Source organism: Mytilus edulis, chromosome 2 (genome assembly GCF_963676685.1).
Source record: "Mytilus edulis chromosome 2, xbMytEdul2.2, whole genome shotgun sequence".
Taxonomy (NCBI): Eukaryota; Metazoa; Mollusca; class Bivalvia; order Mytilida; family Mytilidae; genus Mytilus; species Mytilus edulis.
This window is the reverse complement of record NC_092345.1, coordinates 34,841,250-34,859,906: the sequence shown is the minus strand read 5'-3', so window position 1 is coordinate 34,859,906 and position 18,657 is coordinate 34,841,250. Positions and strand designations below refer to the sequence as shown.

Genomic DNA, 18,657 nt, shown 5'->3' with positions numbered 1-18,657 from the left:
TGTGTTATTAACATCACAGAACTATGAATGACCATATAAGAGTTCGGATGCCTGTCCGGCCGATAAGTATTAATTAACCTCGTTGAAGCCTTTTTGTTTTGCCTACTTGTTGTTGTGTTGCGGTCGATAATTGTTGTTTCTCGTGTAAATTATTTGAGTCGCATATAACCATAATGATAGATGCAAAAAGATTGCAAATTATGACTTTTAAGATTTATTGATTGATGACTTTGGCAAAAATATCCGGGATATGAATACTAGTATTCAAGATGGTGACGAGTAACATGTTAATGAAATATGTACATATCATATACGGTGCTTTATACTAGAAAAAAACCATTGAGGTATTAGCAAGCAAGTAAATAGTTAACAGGAGGACATAATTGTTGTATAATACTAACATTGCATTATATTAATTTGAAACAGTAATCTGTTAGCTAGCCATACATACCACATTTATAACTTTTCCAGCATTATAAAGAAAGTTACAGCATTTTGAAACTGGGGAATTGGAGGTTTATAATCTTTGTATTGTACTACATTAAGAAAAAAAATATCATACCTGAAGCACTTGCTGCAGCTGATGTTGTCTGTACTGTGGTTGTTGTTTGTGTAGAAGTTGTTGTTGACATTGTTGTTGTTGTTACTGGCTGGGTTGTGATATCTGGTGATTTTGTGGTTTCTAAAGTCGTTGCAGCTGTTGTATATTCATATGTTGTTGTCTGTGTTGTAGTCGCCTCAGTTGTAGTTTCAATCGTTGAAGCCTCAGTTGTAGTTTCTAATGTAGTTCCCTCAGTTGTTGTTTCTAAGGTAGTTCCTTCTGTGGTTGTTTCTAAGGTAGTTCCCTCAGTTGTAGTTTCTAAGGTAGTTCCCTCAGTTGTAGTTTCTAAGGTGGTTCCTTCAGTTGTAGTTTCTAAGGTAGTTCCTTCTGTGGTTGTTTCTAAGGTAGTTCCCTCAGTTGTAGTTTCTAAGGTAGTTCCCTCAGTTGTAGTTTCTAAGGTGGTTCCTTCAGTTGTAGTTTCTAAGGTAGTTCCTTCAGTTGTAGTTTCTAAGGTAGTTCCTTCTGTTGTAGTTTCTAAGGTAGTTCCTTCAGTTGTAGTTTCTAAGGTACTTCCCTCAGTTGTAGTTTCTAAAGAAGTTCCCTCAGTTGTTGTTTCTAAGGTAGTTCCTGCAGTTGTAGTTTCTAATGTACTTCCTGCAGTTGTAGTTTCTAAGGTAGTTCCTGCAGTTGTTGTTTCTAATGTAGTTCCCTCAGTCGTAGTTTCTAAGGTAGTTCCCTCAGTTGTAGTTTCTAAGGTAGTTCCTTCAGTTGTTGTTTCTAAGGTAGTTCCCTCAGATGTTGTTTCTAAGGTAGTTCCCTCAGTTGTAGTTTCTAAGGTAGTTCCCTCAGTTGTAGTTTCTAAGGTAGTTCCCTCTGTTGTAGTTTCTAAGGTAGTTCCTTCAGTTGTAGTTTCTAAGGTAGTTCCCTCAGTTGTAGTTTCTAAGGTTGTTCCTTCAGTTGTAGTTTCTAAGGTAGCTCCCTCAGTTGTAGTTTCTAAGGTAGTTCTTTCAGTTGTAGTTTCTAAGGTAGTTCCTTCAGTTGTTGTTTCTAATGTAGTTCCCTCAGTTGTAGCTTCTAAGGTAGTTCCTTCAGTTGTAGTTTCTAAGGTAGTTCCCTCAGTTGTAGTCGCTAAGGTTGTTCCTTCAGTTGTAGTTTCTAAGGTAGTTCCCTCAGTTGTAGTTTCCAAGGTAGTTCCTTCAGTTGTAGTTTCCAAGGTAGTTCCTTCAGTTGTTGTTTCTAAGGTAGTTCCCTCAGTTGTAGTTTCTAAGGTAGTTCCTTCAGTTGTAGTTTCTAAGGTAGTTCCTTCAGTTGTAGTTTCTAAGGTAGTTCCTTCAGTTGTTGTAGTTCCTAATGTAGTTCCCTCAGTTGTAGTTTCTAAGGTAGTTCCTTCAGTTGTAGTTTCTAAGGTAGTTCCCTCAGTTGTTGTTTCTAAGGTAGTTCCCTCAGTTGTAGTTTCTAAGGTAGTTCCTTCAGTTGTAGTTTCTAAGGTAGTTCCTTCAGTTGTAGTTTCTAATGTAGTTCCCTCAGTTGTAGTTTCTAAGGTAGTTCCTTCAGTTGTAGTTTCTAAGGTAGTTCCCTCAGTTGTAGTCGCTAAGGTTGTTCCTTCAGTTGTAGTTTCTAAGGTATTTCCCTCAGTTGTAGTTTCCAAGGTAGTTCCTTCAGTTGTAGTTTCCAAGGTAGTTCCTTCAGTTGTTGTTTCTAAGGTAGTTCCCTCAGTTGTAGTTTCTAAGGTAGTTCCCTCAGTTGTAGTTTCTAATGTAGTTCCTTCAGTTGTAGTTTCTAAGGTAGTTCCTTCTGTGGTTGTTTCTAAGGTAGTTCCTTCAGTTGTAGTTTCTAATGTAGTTCCTTCAGTTGTAGTTTCTAATGTAGTTCCCTCAGTTGTAGTCGCTAAGGTAGTTCCCTCAGTTGTAGTTTCTAAGGTAGTTCCCTCAGTTGTAGTTTCTAAGGTAGTTCCCTCTGTGGTTGTTTCCAAGGTAGTTCCTTCAGTTGTAGTTTCTAATGTAGTTGCCTCAGTTGTAGTTTCTAAGGTAGTTCCCTCAGTTGTAGTTTCTATTGTAGTTCCCTCAGTTGTAGTTTCTAAGGTAGTTCCCTCTGTAGTTGTTTCCAAGGTAGTTCCCTCAGTTGTAGTTGCTAAGGTAGTTCCCTCAGTTGTAGTTACTGAGGTAGTTCCCTCAGTTGTAGTTTCTAATGTAGTTCCTTCAGTTGTAGTTTCTAAGGTAGTTCCTTCAGTTGTAGTTTCTAAGGTAGTTCCTTTAGTTGTAGTTTCCAAGGTAGTTCCCTCAGTTGTAGTTTCCAATGTAGTTCCTTCAGTTGTAGTTTCTAAGGTAGTTCCTTCAGTTGTTGTTTCTAAGGTAGTTCCCTCAGTTGTAGTTTCTAAGGTAGTTCCCTCAGTTGTAGTTTCTAAGGTAGTTCCTTCAGTTGTAGTTTCTAAGGTAGTTCTTTCAGTTGTTGTTTCTAATGTAGTTCCTTCAGTTGTAGTTTCTAAGGTAGTTCCTTCAGTTGTAGTTTCTAAGGTAGTTCCCTCAGTTGTAGTTTCTAAGGTAGTTCCCTCAGTTGTTGTTTCTAAGGTAGTTCCTTCAGTTGTAGTTTCTAAGGTAGTTCCCTCAGTTGTAGTTTCTAAGGTAGTTCCTTCAGTTGTAGTTTCTAAGGTAGTTCCTTCAGTTGTTGTTTCTAATGTAGTTCCCTCAGTTGTAGTTTCTAAAGTAGTTCCTTCAGTTGTAGTTTCTAAGGTAGTTCCCTCAGTTGTAGTTTCTAAGGTAGTTCCTTCAGTTGTAGTTTCTAAGGTAGTTCCTTCAGTTGTTGTTTCTAATGTAGTTCCCTCAGTTGTAGTTTCTAAAGTAGTTCCTTCAGTTGTAGTTTCTAAGGTAGTTCCCTCAGTTGTAGTCGCTAAGGTTGTTCCTTCAGTTGTAGTTTCAAAGGTAGTTCCCTCAGTTGTAGTTTCCAAGGTAGTTCCTTCAGTTGTAGTTTCCAAGGTAGTTCCTTCAGTTGTTGTTTCTAAGGTAGTTCCCTCAGTTGTAGTTTCTAATGTAGTTCCCTCAGTTGTAGTTTCTAAGGTAGTTCCTTCAGTTGTAGTTTCTAAGGTAGTTCCTTCAGTTGTTGTTTCTAATGTAGTTCCCTCAGTTGTAGTTTCTAAAGTAGTTCCTTCAGTTGTAGTTTCTAAGGTAGTTCCCTCAGTTGTAGTCGCTAAGGTTGTTCCTTCAGTTGTAGTTTCAAAGGTAGTTCCCTCAGTTGTAGTTTCCAAGGTAGTTCCTTCAGTTGTAGTTTCCAAGGTAGTTCCTTCAGTTGTTGTTTCTAAGGTAGTTCCCTCAGTTGTAGTTTCTAATGTAGTTCCCTCAGTTGTAGTTTCTAAGGTAGTTCCTTCAGTTGTAGTTTCTACGGTAGTTCCTTCAGTTGTTGTTTCTAATGTAGATCCCTCAGTTGTAGTTTCTAAGGTAGTTCCTTCAGTTGTAGTTTCTAAGGTAGTTCCCTCAGTTGTTGTTTCTATGGTAGTTCCCTCAGTTGTAGTTTCTAAGGTAGTTCCCTCAGTTGTAGTCTCCAATGTAGTTCCTTCAGTTGTTGTTTCTAAGGTAGTTCCCTCAGTTGTAGTTTCTAAGGTAGTTCCTTCAGTTGTAGTTTCTAAGGTAGTTCCTTCAGTTGTAGTTTCTAAGGTAGTTCCTTCAGTTGTTGTTTCTAATGTAGTTCCCTCAGTTGTAGTTTCTAAGGTAGTTCCTTCAGTTGTAGTTTCTAAGGTAGTTCCTTCAGTTGTTGTTTCTAAGGTAGTTCCCTCAGTTGTAGTTTCTAAGGTAGTTCCTTCAGTTGTAGTTTCTAAGGTAGTTCCTTCAGTTGTTGTTTCTAAGGTAGTTCCCTCAGATGTAGTCGCTAAGGTTGTTCCTTCAGTTGTAGTTTCTAAGGTAGTTCCCTCAGTTGTAGTTTCCAAGGTAGTTCCTTCAGTTGTAGTTTCCAAGGTAGTAACTTCAGTTGTAGTTTCTAAGGTAGTTCCCTCAGTTGTAGTTTCTAAGGTAGTTCCCTCAGTTGTAGTTTCTAAGGTAGTTCCTTCAGTTGTAGTTTCTAAGGTAGTTCCTTCAGTTGTAGTTTCTAAGGTAGTTCCCTCAGTTGTAGTTTCTAAGGTAGTTCCTTCAGTTGTAGTTTCTAAGGTGGTTCCCTCAGTTGTTGTTTCTAAGGTAGTTCCTTCAGTTGTAGTTTCTAAGGTAGTTCCTTCAGTTGTAGTTTCTAAAGTAGTTCCGTCAGTTGTAGTTTCTAAGGTAGTTCCTTCAGTTGTAGTTTCTAATGTAGTTGCCTCTGTGGTTGTTCCTGAGGTAGTTCCCTCAGTTGTAGTTTCTAAGGTAGTTCCCTCTGTTGTAGTTTCTAAGGTAGTTCTTTCAGTTGTAGTTTCTAAGGTAGTTCCCTCAGTTGTAGTTTCTAAGGTAGTTCCTTCAGTTGTAGTGTCTAATGTAGTTGCATCAGTTGTAGTGTCTAAGGTAGTTCCTTCAGTTGTAGTTTCTAATGTAGTTCCCTCAGTTGTAGTTTCTAAGGTAGTTCCCTCAGTTGTTGTTTCTATTGTAGTTCCTTCAGTTGTAGTTTCTAAGGTAGTTCCTTCAGTTGTAGTTTCTAAAGTAGTTCCTTCAGTTGTAGTTTCTAAGGTAGTTCCTTCAGTTGTAGTTTCTAATGTAGTTGCCTCTGTGGTATTTCCTGAGGTAGTTCCCTCAGTTGTAGTTTCTAAGGTAGTTCCCTCTGTTGTAGTTTCTAAGGTAGTTCCTTCAGTTGTAGTTTCTAAGGTAGTTCCTTCAGTTGTAGTTTCTAAGGAAGTTCCCTCAGATGTTGTTTCTATTGTAGTTCCTTCAGTTGTAGTTTCTAATGTTGTTCCTTCAGTTGTAGTTTCTAAGGTAGTTCCCTCAGTTGTTGTTTCTATTGTAGTTCCTTCAGTTGTTGTTTCTAAGGTAGTTCCCTCAGTTGTTGTTTCTATTGTAGTTCCTTCAGTTGTAGTTTCTAATGTTGTTCCTTCAGTTGTAGTTTCTAAGGTAGTTCCCTCAGTTGTTGTTTCTATTGTAGTTCCTTCAGTTGTAGTTTCTAAGGTAGTTCCCTCAGTTGTTGTTTCTATTGTAGTTCCTTCAGTTGTAGTTTCTAAGGTAGTTCCCTCAGTTGTTGTTTCTATTGTAGTTCCTTCAGTTGTAGTTTCTAATGTAGTTCCTTCTGTGGTTGTTCCTAAGGTAGTTCCTTCAGTTGTTGTTTCTAAGGTAGGTCCTTCAGTTGTAGTTTCTAAGGTTGTTCCCTCCGTTGATGTCGTTGCTGTTGATAAAGCAATAGATCCTAAGAAAAGTAACGCTATTAAAATTCTAACTGCCATCGAAGTTTTTATCCGTCGTCCTATTTTTAACATTGTGGCACTGAAAAAAATAAGAAGAAAATATTAAATACGATGGGTTTTAATCAGTTGTGTTTATCTAAGTGGTAATGATTGTGTTCGCCATTTTTATTGGTCATATATTCGGTTTCTGTTCCCATCTAAAAGTATGTTTGTTTTTTATCACAAAGGAGCAAAATGCCCTTGTTAAATTAAAACAGCATTTACTTTTGTCAGGTTTTAAAGGTTTGAGATATAAAAACTTGGTCAGCAGAGCCATTACAAGATTTAAATATGTATTTTGCTCATTGTTAAAGGCTGTAGTATGACCTGAAGGTGTTCACATCATTGTCCTTTGGTGGATATAGTTGTCTTATTGATAATCACATCCTTTCTTTTTTTTATTTTATAAATCTTGTCCAAATGCAGGTTAGAGGCGGATTTAGGGGGCAGGGGGCCCGGGCCCCCTATTTTCGGGGGGGGGGGATTTGGTTGATTATATAGACGTTACGCACGGTATTGGTGTCACTCAGCGTTACACAACGTTCCCAATAAAACGACGATTTTGACGTTGTACCACGGAAAGTTTCAAACGTACCTAACCTTATATTCTACTCATGTGAAATGTTTCGAAACTTTAAAATTAGTTTGATTATATGAATGAAACAAATGCAGGAAAAATCTGAGTCTACCTCTTTAATCTTAGGACGAACGTGCTTCCAACATATCATGGCAGTCTTTGCTTATAACCTTCGATGTCTTATTTTCTTTTTTTTCACTATTTGTGTATTACCAGTTTCTTCTATTTCTTAAATTTTAGCAATGTTCTCTCTGTCAGAAGACGTCTCCAGTCTTGGCTAGTAAAATTGTTAATATTTAGTTTATTGTTTCTGTCTCTTTTTCCCAATTACACGTTTATATTTATATGTATGTTTTAATTTGGTAATTTCTCTCCCTCAATTTACGTTTATATGCAAATGCTTCTTGATATGATAATGTGAAAGATGTAGGTAGTATAGGTCGCCAGATATTTTTCTTTTCGTAATCTTATTTGATCAACACTTTAATCATAATAATTTTGTTTTCTTTTTTTTTTTCTTAAACAGTGGCTTTTACTTAATTATAACTCATATTATTAATTTTATCGAATAAGTCCACAATCTTAACATCAATTACGATTTTATGTTAAAACTTAAAAATAACATATTTTCAAAAACCCCTAACGAAAAATGTGCATCAAGTTTGAAAAAGAGTACGTGCTCTTATGCTGCCGTTGTCAACTTTCTATGTTTTAAATTAAGTTGGTCGGGGTCTAAATCATATTTTTAAAAAGAAAATATTATCTTTGATTACAATTTTTAAATCAGGGTTGTTTTACCAAGCAAGTAATTATAAAACAGTGCCATTTACACATTTTGTACATAAATCAGGCCGTTAGTTTTCTCGTTTGAGTTGTCTTACATTTGTCATTTCGGGGCCTTTTATAGCTGACTAAAAGGTAAATGTTTAACTTATTGTTGATTGCCATACAGTGACCTATAGAAATTATTAACTGGTCTTTAAGTTTGCCTCGTTGGCAATAATACGGCCGCATCTTCTTACTTTATTATGAAAATGAGAACGGGTGATTCTGTATTGTTTTAATTTTGCTTTCGGACACATATTTTACGAGCTATTCTTTCATCTGAATTTTTTTTTCTCAAACTTAAGCTTCAAAAAAAATGTCGGCTATCTATACTTTATATAATGTTTAAAAATAGAATTTGGGAACGTATGGAAAACTCTTACATATCCAATACCTACCAAACAGATTACCAGCAGGTCGAATTTCAATTTTGAAATCATATATGTCGGACAGCTATTCTCTCTCTTTCTTTCTTTCCCAAATAATATGATTATATTTATTTGCCCAGATGTGTATTTTTAAGTAACTGTTATATGTACATGCATAATCACATGGATCAAAATTTTCTCAAGAGATCAACTATGGACCAGGAATGCATTTCTTGTATACTATACATTATTTCAGTTCAGCGCTCCCATTTTCAACATATACGGAAATACATTAATATTTTTTGACATTTTTTTAAAACCGTTTCCAAACAGATAATTTATATGTTTTCGGTTTCAATCTTTTTGGTTTCGTTTTTAAATTTTTTTACAACTATAATCAAAGTTCTGAAGTACTGAACATCGGATTACCGCAAGTTCTTGTTGATGGTCACAAGCACTTGTCTCAGAAAAAAAATCACATTTCTATACCTGAAAGTGATGATTATGTACAGAGATATATTTTTTTCTGAGCACGTTCGTGCGTGGATGATGAATAAATGACAGAGAATTCAACATCACTGCAATTATCATTATTATATTGTAGTGATACAAATCTGTATACTCTGATTTGTTGTTATATATCATATTAATAATTGTATATGTATGTATATTTGTTAACCATTTGTATGTCATTCTATTTTACTTTTCGAATACAGTGCAAGTGCATGGTGGACACTCTTCTATAACAATTCGATTTTTCCAATAGATTAGATTTGAGTAGGCATTCATATTTTCCAACAAAACGTCCTTGTAATACTCTCTCGCATGTGTTAATAGATTTTTTTTCTGTACGTGTGCATAGATATTAATGTATATAAATATTTCTAACGACAAACTATTTTCGTATTATTAATTTTTGTTCTAAAAAAATATTTTTGAGTATTCATTGGAGAAATGACTTCATATCAAGCGATAAGCAATGTTAGTTTGCACTCGATAATATCCGCTTATTTATAAGATTGGTTACCAGTCAAAATCGAAAGTCAAATCTCTGTGGCAACAATACATCGGAATGTCCTCACGGACATCGCGATGTAAAAATCAATATTCAGGCTATGTTTAATGGCGTTCTGCGAGGATAAAATAGATCTTCTTTACACAAAAATTAAGAATTTCCACACATCAGATTGATTTTTTTCTTTCTCTCGAATGAGTTTGTATATTAATACCTTGGAGCTAGATGCTACATGTTTGTGTGCCACCCTTCATATGTGTCGGAGAGCTATTCTCTTTTTTTTTCTCAAAATGATGAATTCAGATAGCTTCTTCTGATATGATAAAAATCCATTTTCGTCCGTTATATCTTATGAAAATGAAGACAGAAGGTTTTTGTGCGGGTTGAGCAGCTAATTGGGACATTTTTTCTCTTTTTTATTTAAACTCTTCTAACGATCTTCTTTCTCTTACAGTTAAAAATGTTTATAACTTCATTTAGTGTTAAATGTATACAATACGGTTGTAAAATTTTAAAACATACTTCTTACTAATAAATCTGCACTGAGATTTAGAATCCTCACATAAAACAAAATTGTAACAGCGGGACACCCTAAAAATGACGTTATCGGCATCGAAAATAGAAAAAGCACAAAATCACCTATGTTATTGATTTCTATGATTTATTTCCTTTCGAATGATATGCAGAACATTGGTATTTATTGTAAGGGATAAGAGCTTGAATTTGAATAACCCGCCATATAACCCAAGTTCCAAAGAGACACCAATATCGTGCGCAACGTCATAGGGAATCACTGATGTATGAACGGAGGGGGCACTTCGTAGGCTGCCAGTGGGCCCCCGCTTATGTTAATTCTGGATCCGCCACTGTAGGTAGCAGTGTATTGATTTCTTAACATGGAGCATTTAGATTACATCGTTATAGTTGATTAGCAAGACCATATGTTTTTTTATTGATTTTTAATTTTCAAATAAACGTGTTTTATTTTAAATCATACAATCGAAGTAGCAAAGAAACCTTTTAAAAAGACACGATAACCAACAACACTTCAAATGTTCTTATTGTTAACTATGCGTTATAAATCCATGTGATAGTAGTTGCATCTAATCATTTATTTAAACCCATTATAGTTATGACAAGTAGTCTGAAAAATACTTGTGGTTTTGTTTCTTCTGTAGATTGTTGTTTTGTTTATGTTGGGTTTTTTTTGTACATTTTGGGGGAGGGGATCTTTTTTTAAAACAAAAAATTAATCAATGAACCAGACGATAAATTATACGAATCCCAATGTGAAAACAAATATTTAAGCAATTCAAATAAAAAGATATGACTTGAAAACTTGAAAAAGATAGAACGACGAACGAAAAGATATGGATGAAGGGAACCGCTTCAATTGTTAACCACAGAGACGATATCTTTCGGTCTAGAATCTGGGTTGTTTTGTGTCAAATGTTTAAAAAAAAAAAAAAAAACTAAACTAGTGTTAGTACGACATTGGGGGGGGGGGGGGGGGGGGAGACTGCGAGTGTCACAGTCTACATAGAGTAATTGTATACCAATATCTAAGGTCCTTTTAAAAGATCTAACGTATACTAAGCATATATATAATTTCGCTGAGTGACATTCTATATCTCATCCATATGGAATGACATCAGATTATTTTATAAGATAAACGGAGGGGAAAATAATGGATGAGATAGGTATGGGTATATCATTGCAGGTAGTTTTTTTTTGAAAAAAAAGTCTGAGTACATACAAAGAACCTCGTACCTTTGGCAAAAAACCTAGCAATCCAAGTCAATCAAGATTGGAGTCGAACTCATCTGACGCGAGCATGCAGGGTTCGACTCACAACTGTAATGCTTTAATGATGGCAGGCTAGGATTGCTGTAACTGAACTACGTAGACCAATCAGCCATCGAGACCTCCAGAGGAATAGGTGTATATGGGAAACGTGTTAGAACCTGGTAGATAGTAAAAGAACGTTTGTGGTCCCATATTAACATATTAAATGAAAACGGGTACCGTAATGGGTGCAATGAAAGATAAGATAATAAAAAAAAAGAATTGCAATGACCAAAAAAAAAAAGGTGATTACACAGTATATATGATGATCTCCGATTATCTGTAATCAGCTTTTAAGTATATATATAAATTATATGTGTAATAAATTGTTAGGTATTTGAAAATTATTTAATAGCTAAAGTTTTTCTTGTAAATCAATTTACTATTTTTCAACCTGTCCATCCTTTTTGAAACCTTCGTTAATTTACACTAGTTATCATGTCCTAACGTATTTCTTATTGGAAAATTGATAATTAAAATTTTGAATACTTTTTTCTATATCAAATCAAGGCGCGTTCTAGTGCATACCAACGCATGTAATTAAACTAATATTGATAAAATTTTACAAGTGCGAACTTGCCATTCAAGTGACTATTGATAATTGTTCATTCATGATTTAAATGTCTAGGTCATTCCATTCTTACAATTTCTACGGAGATGTTTTCATTTAGTATTATCTTACCTTTTTTTGGAATAAGATATTTAACAAAGATATTGAAATCCTTCGACACAAATATTTGTATTGAGGAAATATAGGAATTTTGTTTGATTAGTTATCATTCCTCCCATTCATCTGGAGAAATTTAATTAAATCATTATCTGTTATTTTCAATAACCTCACCGGATTCAGAAATATATAAAGATAGTCTAATAAAGCAAGGCAAATTGTATTAAAATTATGGGTAAATAAATTTGTTATCATAAATAGATATAAGAAGATGTGGTCTGGGTGACTGCAATGAGACAACAGACAACTCTCCATCCAAGTCACAAATTTTAAAAGTGAACCATTGTGGTTCTTTTAATACAGTTTCAATTGTCAAAGACAAAATTTTGATAAAACGCTTAAATTATGTATAATGCTTTCCATCTTTAGAGAACAGTCTTTTTTTTTAAACAGTATTGACCAAATACTCCGAAACTTAAGTTCTATCTCTCTCTGGCAATACAAAGGTATATTTGGGTACATTGTTTTGTTCTTATTGGTTATACAGCCAGCTCCCCAAGTATTTATACATCCTAGACTTTCAAAATTGTGGCAATGAAATTCCTGGAGATATTAAATTCAGATAGCGCTTCGATTATGCAAAAGTCAAAAAGTAATTTTCATTGACTTTTCGACTAATAATAAAAATAGCCCCCAACCAAAATCTGTCTCTGTTGTCTAAATGGCATTTGGTTTTGTTTTGTCGTTCGGCTTCTCTCTCATTCCTTCATCCAATTTTATGAATACTTACTGTGTCTTGACATTATAACTTATAGAGTTTTATATGAAAATTGTATGGTTTACTAAAAGTATTTAAAACAATTTTTTGTTTACTCGTTTATTTTTTCATTAATTCCATTCGTATTCTTAAGTTTCAACTTTCCTTTTGTATATATGCATACATTTAGCTATGCGTTGATAAATTCCTTGCACTACAGTTAGAGAGGATAAAGATTATATTAAAGTTTACTGGTTAAAATCGAGGATTTCGTCTTTTTTTTTCTTTCCTTAAAGTCATTGCCGAATCCTTTGTTTCAATAGCGTCCATAAATATGTCAATAAAAACCATAGAAACAAAGAGATTGAACGCTTATAGAATAAGAAAAACACCTAGAAACAGCTTTCCGTAGGTTGGCTTGTTTAAAGTGGACTTTACAGTCGCTTAGATTTTTGTTGTATATCTTTTGTCGATTTTAAAAGTACATTGACTTTAATCCAATTGAAAGTGTTTGTTCAAGCTCTTTTCATCTGTGTTTGGATGTGATTTAATCTACTTAAATATGTGGCTTCCGATTTTTAAATACTTTTTAAAATCAAATAAAACGGTGCATATATATGACTTGGTTTTACATAAGATTAGTATCGAGTCTTTACAAATATGTGATTTGTTTCCGTATAATCAACAAAAAAGGTGTTATTTCATATTTAATCTCAAAATCATTTGAGTATTTCAATGTTATTATCTCTTTTGACATTTTTTAGTATCCAATTGCAGATTAGATAATTATAATGAAATAGCTAATTATGATTGTGACGTTTCTCCGCAAAATTTTGTAATAATACGATCCCTTCGCGGCATACTGTGTTATTAATACGTATATATATAGGGATGATTTTAAAATAAAACAAATCATTTTACATATGTTCTAAATGTTACGAAAAATTTAAAAAGATTCGAAAGATGTATGAACTCTATAAAAGGGTTTTGGTACATTGTTTAAACGGTTACAATTTTCAATGTGAACTTTAAATACGATATATCATGCTAATATAATCCTGTGTCTTATATTACTCGAAGTTTCCGTGACTAGGATCGATTTAAAGTGTTCCATTTCCATATAGACAGATACTTTTCAGTGGAAGTTTGATAAATGGTATGTTGAATCCAATGCTCCATGTGGGAGACTGTCGTGTGATACGTCAAAGAACCCCGGTAAAAACTATACAAGGCTGAAAATTATCTTTAAAACAATTTTATTTACTTTTGTAAACTTATTGATTTTGGAAATGACCTTGCTTAAGTGTCCTTGGTATGCTGCAATATAACTTGGTGCTATTGTACTGATATTATACAGTCAGTACTAATAATATCGTAATCAAAGACGTTTGCAAATATTTCGGCACAATACACAGCATTCGTCATGGTCGATCTTTGTTCAAGAGGAAATGATACAATATGAGTATCTTTTGTATTCCCTTATAAATGGTCATCCGATATTATGTCATATTGTTTTGTATTTATATATATCTTTTATCAGTACGGTTGCATAAATCTTCAGGTTTGTAAAGTTTTCCTGTCTGTATAATATCGCCCTTTACAGACGACCTGATACCTATTAGGTTTGAAAGAGGGTTGCTATCTCAAGAATGTTTTATCTATTTAACAGTTGTATTATTGCATTTTGAAATAAAGATTGACACTGTGGGTGTGTGGGGGGGGGGGGGGGGGGGGAGGGCATTTATTTTCATAAATAACTGAAATATTAATCGATATTTATTATTTATTATTTCATCTTGTTTGTATATTATTACTTTTCATCATCAATATATTTACTTAGAAAACAACCAACCAGCAAAATGTAAAATACTAATTGTTCAAAAAATGTTTTCAGTCTCAAACAGTATAATGTTCTTTGATGTATATAGGACACACACCATATTTGATTTATCATCCCATTTTAAATTTAAAAGAGTGTAAACGCTACGAGTATAGAAAACAAATTCCAAAGGTAAGTATCTGTGTATATGATACCGTTTCTTGTTACGGATAGTTCTGGTCACATAGAACACTCAGAATATTAACATATTCATTGGAATATTATATGTATATTACTAGGGCACCAAAAGCTGAATCATTCGTTTAGTATAGGTAGCCGTGTGGTCTAGAGTGCTGGACAAAGTGCAAGCGGTGTTGTCTCAATATCCAAGGAGTACAAATCCCGGTATGGAGAGAACAAACTTTTGCGGTGAACATGGTATGAATCAAATATTCCTCAAGACAAAACAATAGTAGCTTGTGAATAGGTAAGGAACAATCCGATAGAGAGACAACTCATCCAAACGAGTCCCATGTATGTTGCACTTCTGAAACTAGTGCTGGAGAACAACAACTTTTCTTTTAATGATAAACGCTATCTACAGCTAGACGACACTAGTGTGGGAACCTAACGGCATAGTCATATGCCAAATACTTAGACTAACATGAAAACCTTGGCTAGTTATGAATACCTGCCTTATCATTGTCGATTTATTGATGATAATGATTTTTTTAGATGGGCTGACTCCCTAGATCACCTGAATAAATTTCTTGAACACTGTTGCTCTTTCCAACATTTATTAAATTTACACATGAAGCATCAGTGGACAAAAATAACTTCCTTGACACTTCAAATAACATCCGGAACGAAACAATTATAACAGATTCCCATACGAAGAAGCCATACAACAACATCTCTCGTTAGACCGCCTCTCAGTGTGATCTCGTGGTAGCGGGGAGTCATATGTTCGAACCCCAGCTCAAGGATACAATGACTATAGTGTAGAAACAATTTTCCAAAATAGGCAACCAGAATTGACCACAAATAAATTCTGGAGTAGAGGGATAAGAATCAAGTAGCCAACATAGTAATTATTTAATCACTCTATCATTCTGCTTTCAAAAACGTATCATTCACTGTTCTAAAGCATTTGAAAATTGTAGAAAGTTAATACAATTCGGGAAAAAAAAAGTATTTCCTTCACTATCAGTAATGCCTATCAAAAGACCTAAAAAAATGTCCGTGGCAAATTATTACAAGATGTATTAACAAAGCAAGCTATCTATCTCCTGTTTGATACAAACAATGTGAAAGAAGGAATTGGTTATGTTGTAAATTTCCAAATACTAGCAGTTCTTTCATAAGCTACTTTACATTTCAAACTTTTTACCACCTACTTAAATTTCAATTGTAAAACGGAAAACTCAATTTATGTAACACCTGCACATGCAATAAATTACCTAAATATAACAGTCGGCTAGTATAACCATCGATTATCGTATAAAATCAACAAAACCTTTGACTTTACAAGACAATTTCGCTCAAAGAAACATCATTTTGATAAAGTTACGTTTCAAATATAAAATTGAACACTGAGTAGGACCCAGCAGCGAGAAGGGGACGAGAAAGTTATTGAATCCACCAGCTTCATACTTGAATGTCTAAATGAAAAAGACAAACAAAGTTATTGAAAAGATAAAGATTATGTTCATGACTAGGCATCGTCCTTGATATCTCTCTAACATTGGCCAATGGACATTGCCAAACTTGCCTTACTTCAACAACAGAATATTCTTAAATCAAACAAAAAATCGTAAACCCCATCCAATGTGTTACGCATATTTCATTAGCCTCCTCCAACATAGTTGTTTCATTTTAAACAAAATTCACTGTACCAGTTCAAATAAGTATTAGTCATGAACAATATACATAACATTTACGTATATTTCTTTGAAATTAATCTGTTCATCATTTTTTTGTTTGTTGCTATTTTTTCAAAATAAATACCGAGCACGTGAGGAAGGTAACCATATCTTAGAGAGAGTAACGCCACATGTAATTGTGTTTTACGTGTTGTTTTTATTATAGACATGTATTGATGATATCATTCATATAAACCAATAATTAGAACCATTAAGAATGGAACCTGTGGTCAAATGTATATGCCTACACGGCTACTCTTTTGTTATTTACATAATCTTAAAACTATTATTATAAAGTAAAACTCCCATACAAAATTAAAAGGGATTGATACGCTTTTAAGGTTATTTAAACTTTACGTCGTGTCTTTAAATGGTCTTATTGTTGTCTTGGAATGTGGGGTTCTCACGGACGTTTCTATAGACCTTTTCATTCATTAAACTATGGACGATTTTTGAATCGGACCTTCCTTCGTGAAAATACTGTTGTATGTTTTTTTTTCGATTTGATAGATTATTTTTAAAGCGTATTTTAAAAGTATTTTTAGTGACCGGCCTCTTCACTTAAAATTTTTATTTGAAACTTATTTAGTTTAACGCTAGAAGGAACAAAATTATCACAGGTGGTAAAAAAAAGCAGTTGCTTTATTTAAACCCCACCCGACAACACCTTAAAAAATCATTCAACCAAATGTTAAGTTGTAGATCAGTTTACAACTTGCTGCATGAAAATGCTGTTTAGTTTAGAAAGAATAATCAGCCATAACTATTTTACATGCCAAGCAGCCATTCATTGAAACTGATCACATTTCCTTTTAAGATTTTCATGTGATATCGAACAATTTAAAGTTTTGTATAAACAAATTAAGAGACGCTCATCACAATTGAGTTATTTTAAAAAGTCGCTGAAATAGGAAAAGGTTAGTTATGAGTTTGCTGGAGAAAAAAACTTGCTGACAGATACCTATCAGTGGTTGTCTTAATCTGATGAACGACACCGTGCGACATCTTATCGATTTAACAGATTTAATAATTTCTTAACAAAACATATTTGTCTTTTTGTCTTTGATAGGTAGGTGTCTTATTGTCAATCCTACCACATCTCCTTATTTATTTAAACAGATCTATAACGAACAAACAAACAAAATGGTACAAGTATTTGTTTCGGACCGTGGTTTATACTTGAAACTATTTGGTAGAAAAAAACACACCAAAAAACGTAATAATGCGAACACTTATAATAACTTTCATAATGTATCACCAATTGCCTTAAACAATTTGAATCTGCAAAAGCATACTTATACCAGGAACATATATACCCCAGCTTATACGTAAAATTCACCCGTTGAATTGTTAGACAAATAGACATTAAGCAAATTACATAGTTACAGAGATGGGATAATATACACATAATTTGCATATATAACTGATCAGATAATTAATAGGGAAGAAAAATCTATGTTTTAAGTTACCTTAATATTCATTAATAAATGAGAAAAAAAAATCATAGGTCAAGTCATGTTCGAATTAAGTTCATTACGCCATTAAGACTTATTATCAACACTTTTCCAGTCATGACTTTTAAAAAAAAAGTTAATGAAGCTACAGTTTATGATCTATCTCCTTCTTTATTATTACACAATAACCCTTATTAATAGGAATTATCTAGCATTTAAGATTTCAATGAAAAGGGATTATCTATTGATGGACGTGTTAAAAAATATTAAATTTTCAATTACGTGTATCTCGTCCATAATTGCTTTCAGTCTAGTAGTCACACGTTTCAACGCATTTGTGATTTTTTTTAAACACCTTTAATATAATAACATATTATCTAAAAGAAATATTTAAAATCCCTATGCTTTAAATGTTTTATTGCTACTTAGATGATTTTCAATTTCTTCCTTAGGTGCGGAAGTTATAAAAGTACAAATGAATACAACTTATAATCCATAATGCTATTTTATAGTTTCAAAGTCCTGTGTTTGCAGCAACTACTCTTACGTGTTAGGCTAAACTTAATAATTCAATCTACAAGAGAGCTTATGGGCAAATGTTTGTACAACGTAATTTTTCTTTTCTGTTTTGCATTCTCAGCAACAGCAATTCTCAGATAGTCATCTCTATTTTAAAATTAAGTTTTTATATCATACAAGCGCCTTTTCAAGTTAAAATTAAAAAATGAATAACAATGCGTTTGTAATAATTCGCTATTCAGTTTCCAAATATCGGCTTAAACAAGTGCATTAATTTTCATTTTAAATATTTATATATTTATGTAATTTTTTTTTAATTTTAATTCAAAGATTTTAATTTTGAGACTGGCTTTTCATATTTTTTTTTGACAGATGCATAAAGCGTCCATGTGTAATTAAAACTTGAAAATAAACTTACCTAAATAGAATTAATTATAAATTAATCCGTTTCGAAAATTTACTTATATCCCAAAGTAAGTAACACAATTATCCAAAATGATAAAAGTTTATCCAATTCGAAAAAAATCACAAAACATGAAAATCGACGGATTTTTTAATACCGATTCATGGTTATGACCCACCCAGTTATTTCCAAACGAATGTACACTTCGGGATTCTCTACCCTTTTCATAAATAGAAAATAATTTTTCGAAAATCTATTTGATGTACAAATGACTACTCAGGTAAAACGAAAATAAATAATTCTACCCGGAATGGCATTATAGTCTAAACATTAATTGTTTACCGAATTTTATAACTATGAATAACAACAATAGAGTACGAAGGGAATGGATTCTTCCAGATCTCTTTATCGGACTTTTACATAATTCTTGTCAAACAAGTTTGCAATGTTATTAAATATCCAATATGAGAAGTACTGTTCACATTATTTATATGGGACCATTGCAAATATACATTGATATAAAAGAATAGAAATGGATATCTTATTTACAAATCGAAGACAATTCAACCGTAAAAACGTATTTACAGTTTATTTAGAATTTCATTGATTGACTCGTGTCTGG

The 18,657-nt window shown here is 33.3% G+C and overlaps 1 protein-coding gene across 1 annotated transcript in view; it reads right to left on the bottom strand.

The window, feature by feature from the left end:
• The window catches only part of LOC139510829 (uncharacterized), a 193,618-nt gene extending 175,293 nt beyond the window's left edge, over positions 1-18,325 (bottom strand). The window contains exons 1-2 of the mRNA XM_071297365.1: positions 18,051-18,325; positions 563-5,904 (exon numbers count right to left, since the gene is read on the bottom strand). Coding sequence (XP_071153466.1) covers positions 563-5,897 — 5,335 coding nt within the window. The 5' untranslated portion in view covers positions 5,898-5,904; positions 18,051-18,325. The remainder of the gene's footprint in view (positions 1-562; positions 5,905-18,050) is intronic.
• Between the last annotated feature and the right edge of the window lie 332 nt (positions 18,326-18,657).